We start from the raw sequence: 7,234 nt of genomic DNA on the forward strand, positions 1-7,234 counted from the left end.
AAATCAAAGATTAGCTGTCAGCGGTGCAGGCTTCTGCTACCCTGTGCGCTGCTGTCAGAGAATTCATGCCCAAGCGGTTTGATGATAAATGGGCTCGGGGAAGTTCTCATGGCTCCAAGCTTCTTTTTTTAAAAAAAATATTTATTTATTTACTTATTATGTATACAATATTCTGTTTGTGTGTATGCCTGCAGGCCAGAAGAGGGCACCAGACCTCATTACAGATGGTTGTGAGCCACCATGTGGTTGCTGGGAATTGAACTCAGGACCTTTGGAAGAGCAGGCAGTGCTCTTAACCACTGAGCCATCTCTCCAGCCCCAGCTCCAAACTTCTTGCTGTCCTCACTAAATATTCAGCATTTGTCCCAGTGGAGCTGGCTCAGCTCCAGCCTTAAGAGCGAGCGCCGAGATGCTTCCCGGGTTCCCGATGTGACCTGCCACACTTAGCTCAGGGCAGCAGGAAGTTAAGGGGGCAGTTGCGCTGCCAATTCCAAATTACCCTTTGCAAACACAGTGCCCTTTACAGGGAAACACCACCCAGTTCACGAATGGAGCGATTGAGAAAGAACTTTACCCACCATTAATGTTTTACAGTCTTTCTCAAAAAGAATCACCTTTGACCCCAAGACGGAGAGGTATTGCTCCCGAGTGAGAAAGTTCTAGGTGCCGATGCTGTTCCAGCCACCATATTTTGGGGGGGAGGAAGGGATTTTCAAGGCAGGGGTTTCACTGTGTAGTTCTGGCTGTCCTGGAACTCACTCTGTAGACCACACTGGCCTCAAACTCAGAGAGATCCTCCTGCCTCTGCCTCCCCAGTGCTGAGATTACAGGCATGAGCCACCACAGCTCAGCTAGACAGACTCTTTCAAGCACACGAGAAAGCCAACCCAGACTTCCCAGAGCTGTGCTAACAGCCAGCCACTTAGCCTTCATCCAGAATGATATACAGCTAGTTATCCAAGCACTTCCCTGCCTGCAAGGGAGCTGGGCCTCTGCAGGGGCGAGGCAAAGGATGTCATCCTTCTTCAGTCTCAGAAACCAGAGGAGTTGCAGCTAGGCCTGTTGGGAGTGAACTGCAGAGGTTCTGCAGCTGCCCCAGCTCCAGCAGCAGAGTGCCAAGCTGGGTCAGCGAGACTTGGGGCTGCAATGCAATTCCAGAGCCTGAGCTACCTCTGGGCCAGGCGGGCTCTCCTAAGCAGGGACGAGTGTCTCCTAGGTAAATGACAGCCAGCACTAACAGGCTCATTTTTCAGGATGACTGACGTTCAGTTGTTTGTAACCTAAGAAACTGGTCATTGAGTCCATGAGTATGGTTAGTTATTAATCACTAACACTAGGCAGAAGTAGAGTTGCCTGAGAGGACTCACGGTTAGGGTTAGGTTTTTTCCCCTGGAGGCCTGCTGACTGGACAGCACATCACCATAGAGCTGGAATTCCTGTAACCTGGAGGGGCAAGCTTTGTCATCGGCGCTGTCCTTACAATGACAGATAGACTTTTGTTGCCTTTTTTTTCTTGTCTTTTTTTCTTTTTGTCTTTCTTTCTTTGTAAGTTTAATTTCTTTTTTTTTTTTGATTTATTTATTTATTATGTATAGAGTATTCTCAGTATTCTGTCTGCATGTATGCCTGCAGGCCAGAAGAGGGCACCAGACCTCATTACAGATGGTTGTGAGCCACCATGTGGTTGCTGGGAATTGAACTCAGGACCTTTGGAAGAGCAGGCAGTGCTCTTAACCACTGAGCCATCTCTCCAGCCCTGTAAGTTTAATTTCCTGTTGTTCGTGTGACCTTAGTGTCTCTTTAGTTAAGTGGGCTTGCTTGCTTGGTACACTGTTTTTCAGGATCTGCCTGTAACATTTTAATAGTTTTACCTTAACACGCAAATGCATGACTCACATGAACACCATCTGTTCATGCTCCTGTTTCTAAGTCACAAATATGTGTGTGTGTGTACAAGTGTGTGTAAGTGTGTGAGTGTGTGTGTAAGTGTGTGAATGTGTGTGTCAGTGAACAACTCTGTGGAGTTGGTTCTCTCCTTCCACTTTCATGTGAATTCCAGGATTGAACTCAGGTCACCATCTCTTGTCTCGTGTCTTTACCTCGCTAGCCCCAGTGTTAGCCAAGATTTCATGTATGGATATATGTGTGTCTGCCCGAGTGTTTGGGCATATGTGTGTGGGCAGGTGCATGAACCTGGGAAGGTATGAGGTCCCTCAGAGCTGAAGTTACAGACATTCACAGGATGCCCAGACTGTTAGGTGCGCACTGGAATCTGAAGTCTGCTTCTCCTGATTGGGCACTGAAGTGTGCTTCTCACTGTTGGTTGAGAGTTATCTTTCTAGCCCCTGGGTTATAATTTATATGTCTTGATAACCAGTGATTATCTTGAATTCTTGACACAGGAGATTCCTGAAGAGCCTTTGCAACCAGCTAACCAGCTCTGGTGCGGCAGAGTGCGGCCATAACCGAAACACAGCGCGGCTGTAACGGATGGCTGTAACCGACGGCTGTAACCGACGGAAGGGCTGTTTGAGCTTCTTTCTCCTCCCAGTTCCCCTGGCTGGGTAGTTTAAGCAGCGGCTCCGGCTGGGCCTCTCCACCACCACTGTCACCGTCACCACAACGTGGCCAGCTCCGGAGATGAGCTGTGGCTCTGTGCCGCTGAGATCAGCCAGGGCAGGCCCATACTTCAGCCAGTCCAGGAAGCTCAGCCCCACCATAAAGAGAAGGCAAGCAGCAGTTTGGGAATTAGGAAGAGACTGGCAGCCTACACTAAAGCCTCCTGAGGCCATAAAAACCTGCCCCAGGTTACTTCTCCAGAAACAAGGTGTGGGCTTTATACAGGCTTCTATTTTCTTTTCCTGAAGAATCTTAACCCCAAACTTTAATTATAAGTCATAAAACTCCAATTCCATTTTCAAAGCTATTTCCAAATATGTAATTTACACATTTATTGAATTTATGCCTTGACTAAAAGTCCCTCTGTGAATAATTGCTTCTGTCTTCTTTATTAGTCAAGTGTGGGTTTTTCAAAGCTTGATTCCCATCGTATCCCCTTTTTACAGTTATTTATTGATTTTATATGTAAGGTTTTTTTTTTTTTTTTTTTTTTTTCGAGACAAGGTTTCTCCGTAGCTTTTGGTTCCTGTCCTGGAACTAGCTCTTGTAGACCAGGCTGGCCCCGAACTCACAGAGATCCGCCTGCCTCTGCCTCCCGAGTGCTGGGATTAAAGACGTGCACCACCACCGCCCGGCTTGTAAGGTTTTTGTTTTTTTTTTTTGCCCACACATGTATGTCTGTGCACCATGTGTGCAGTACCCACAGAGGCCAGAACAGGACACTGGATCCTCTGGGACTGGAATTACAAATGATTGTGAGCTTCTATGTGGGTGCTGGAAACCGAACCCGGGTCCTCTGCAAGAACAGACGGTCCGGTATCACCTTCATAAAATCAAGTCTTTGTGTCTCTCAAAAGAGGATCCTTTTTTTGAAAATGTAACAAGGTGTAACACATTGCCTCAGCTCCCACTTCTGCTTTATCTGTTGATGGGAACTTGGGTCCTTCTGGCTCCTAACATGTGCTATGCCCATCAGACTCTGGGATTCTTCTCTCAGAACTTGTACCCGTGGTTTCCCGTGGAGCACCAGTTATTTTTAAAACATTTTTTTTAGAGCCGTCCTGGACTGCTGAACACAAATACCTGCCCTTTGTAAGACATGACAGGACAATCCCTGGAGATGTTTGAGTCTCCTTATAGAGGAATTTAATGATGGGATAAAAAAAAATGGCAAGCTAATTGTTCTTGACCTAAGAACCCTCCTTTCTATAATCCAGGAGAACGAGTCACCTTCAGATCCAACAAGCTGGCTTCTAAGAAGGATGGAGGAGCGGGTCTGTGAGCAACTTGAAGCAGACACCCAAACTGCTATCTGTCATCGGAGTGCCTTTAGCAGTCACATTTATGCACATGAAAACCAACTTTTTTTTTTTTTAATTAACAGTACCTCACTTTATAGCTCAGGTTAGCCTAGAATTTGTGATCCTCCTGCCTCCGCCTGCTGGAGGTACATTTCTCTTTCTGAAGAAGGGATCACTGCTTGCTGGACTTCATCAGTGACTTTTACATCTCCTTCCATTGCTAGCCTAGTCAACCCTGCTGTCAAGTCAACTACTGTAGGGAACGGCTGGGTATCAGCACCGCTGGACTATCTATCAGCGCTGCTGGACTATCTATCAGCGCCGCTGGACTGACATCGCTTAGTTTTGTACTTTGCCCGCATCTCCCAGCAGCTCTTGCAACTGTCCCATCTGGGTCTGCTTGCCCTAGACTTGCATCTCCAGGGTTTACAGGAATCCTGGCAAAGCCGTTACTCCACTCCCATCTCTGAAGCCCAACAAAACAAGGCCTGGGCACCTTCCCACCCACGGCGCCGATTCCTTCCTGTTCCAGGTCCCATTCCCAGGTGAGGTGGAGACAGGCTCTGTAACCAGCGAATATAAAACCGACTGCTGGAAGCCAAGACTCTTTGGTGAGCAGGTGTTTTCCAGTCTTGGTCAACAGACAGTTTGTTCAAATTCCCACCTGGGGTTTATAGATGAAGTGGACAGGAGTCGCTTTTGGGAAAGGTCTTGAGTAAAACGCTGCTTCCTTGAGCAGAGCTTTGGCGAGACTAGGTACCAGTCTAGACAGTCATTTCACACAGCAAAAGCTAAAAGAGAGAGCCATCCCCTGAAGATCAGCCCCAAATGATAGACAAGTGACCAAAAAAGCTGAAATAATGTTCTTATTTACATAGTCCCACCTGTATTTTGTCCAATTTTCACTTCTGAGGATAAATTTACACACAGAAGCCCAAACTAATAAAAGCTGGGGGGAAGCTGGGCAGTGGTGGCGCACACCTTTAATCCCAGCACTCCGGAGGCAGAGGCAGGCAGATCTCTGAATTCAAGGTCAACCTGGTCTAGAGTGAGTTCCAGGGCAGGCTCCAAAGCTACACAGAGAAACCTTTTGTTGAAAAAATAAAAAAAAAGAGAAAGAAAGAAAAAAGAAAAAGAAAGAAAAAAATAAAGGAAGGAAGATAGGAAGAAACAAAGCAAGAAAGCAAGAAGAAAGAAAGAAAAGAAAGAAAGAAAGAAAGAAAGAAAGAAAGAAAGAAAGAAAGAAAGAAAGAAAGAAAGGAAAGAAAGATCAAAATTAAATACTGGGCATGGTGGTGTAGACTTTTAACAGCAGGCAGACGTTTGTGAGTGCCAGGGCAGCCAGGGCTACATAGTTCTACCCTGTCTCAAAATAATAACAATATTAATAATAGTTTGAATCATGTTTCTCACAGACCTTCAATATATTCAAAGACATATAATTTCCCTCATTTTTGGCCCCCTGTGCACAGCATTGTCTGGGAATTTAATAGATAATAAACATTTTAATGGCAAGCATTCATCCCTCAAAATAAGGAGTGAAAAATTATTATACATAGGTAAATTAATTTTAGTTCATGGCTTCTGTCTTGGTTCCTCTCTGCATTGACTCTCATGCAGGAATGTCGATTTTTCAAGGAAGGGGACACATTTTCTTACTTGCCTCTTGACAACTCCAAATTAAAGACATCTAGAAAAAAGAAGAGTGTGTGCTTTTTAAGTGTCGTGCCGTGTCCCACCCATTCTGTGCTGTTTTCTGCTCTCTACCCCTGTCCCCACCAGCCAGCCGGCAATCATAGCATTGGTGCTGACGGCATTGACTTTGGCATTGGGCAGCACGGCAGGGCAAACAGCAACTACACGCTACATGATGACTCTCAGGGAAACCGTCCTTTACCTAGTTGGAACTTGTTTTTATTACCTGCATAAAGAGGACAATACTACCGGTTTGATAGGGTTGTTGAAGGAAATAAAAGAGATAATCATGTAAGAAAATAAACATGTTGAGGAGAACGGTGTTTAACCTATTTGGATCGGGAGGGTAAAACTATGCCAGCCTACATCAGTCATGAAATCGCTGGTCTAAAGTCCAAAGGAAAGCAATCTTACACTTCAGTTCCCAGGTAATAACTTCTGGAAGGTTCTCAACTTCTCTGATTATGCGAGCCCCACCATGTACAGAACAGACCGCCACTCTCTTGGATTCTTGCTTTATTATTATTATTAATTATTTTATGCATATGAGTATTTTGGTTGCATGTATGTCTGTGCTCCGTGTGCATGCAGTGTCCACAGAGGTCAGAAGAAGGCATGCTAAACCCCTAGAAGTGGAGTTACAGAGGGTTGGGAGCCACCGTGTGGATGCTGGGAATCGAATCCTGGCTCTCTGCAAGAGCAGCCAGTGCTCTTAACCACCGAGCCTTCTCTCCAGCCCCGAGACTCCTGCATGTGAAGTGCCATTTCACAGATTTAAAGTTGAAGACATGGAAGTATTCTGAGTGCCTATAAGGAGGTAGCCTGATGTTTGTAATTCTGTGCTTGAGATGGCACGATAAAGTCAGCCCCTAGGCTTCTGGATCATTCTGCCTATGATTTGGGGACTCTGGGAGCACCTCCCAAGCGGTCTCCAGAGAACCTTCAGAGGCCAGGAGGGGTCCAAGAGAAATGTCCTTGATCTCACCCGTTATCTAGTCTCTAGGGATTCAGAGTCCAGTAGGGTCATGTGATTTGATTTGAGATGTTTAAATTCCTTTAATTCTGTGATAAGGCAAGCATTCGCTAGGAAGATCATTATTGCAGGAAGATGGTATTGATAATTGCAGGTTAGATGAAGAATTTTAGGACTCTGGGAGTGGAGGAAGAGATGGCTCAGCAGTTAAGAGCACTTGCTGCTCTTTCAGAGGACCACGTTTGGTTCCTAAAACCTACAGGGAAGCTCACAAATCCGTTCCAGGGGATGGGTTGCCTTCTTGCAGCCTCCTTGGGCAGAAACAGTTAGATCTCTCTGAGTCTGGGGCCAGCCTAAGCTACATTTTTCCAGGATATCCAGGGCTACATAGAGAGACCTGGCCTCAAAACAGAAGAATACTAAGAAGGAGCAAGAATTTTAGGGCTCTCACAGTGAATGTCCTGTGTGAATATTCGCCTGTGTGCATAATTGGTCAGTAGAGAAAAGGACCCGTGTAGAAAGAGGACAGGAAGGCAGGCTCTGTAGTCCCAGAGAGGAAAGGATCAAAAGAAGATTAAGCCACCTTTGCTGGCTCCCAACGCTGAACGGGCACAACTGAGATGCCCACCCCTTTATTCTTTCAACA

The 7,234-nt window shown here is 45.9% G+C and overlaps 1 protein-coding gene across 1 annotated transcript in view; it reads right to left on the reverse strand.

Annotated features, from left to right (window-relative positions):
- The window catches only part of Gtf3a (general transcription factor IIIA), a 22,847-nt gene extending 20,127 nt beyond the window's left edge, over window positions 1-2,720 (reverse strand). Inside the window, exon 1 of the mRNA XM_057764700.1 lies at window positions 2,436-2,720. Within this exon, the coding sequence (XP_057620683.1) occupies window positions 2,436-2,720 (285 nt within the window). The remainder of the gene's footprint in view (window positions 1-2,435) is intronic.
- Window positions 2,721-7,234: the final 4,514 nt, after the last annotated feature.

This window comes from Chionomys nivalis, chromosome 3 (genome assembly GCF_950005125.1).
Source record: "Chionomys nivalis chromosome 3, mChiNiv1.1, whole genome shotgun sequence".
In the NCBI taxonomy this organism is placed as follows: domain Eukaryota; kingdom Metazoa; phylum Chordata; class Mammalia; order Rodentia; family Cricetidae; genus Chionomys; species Chionomys nivalis.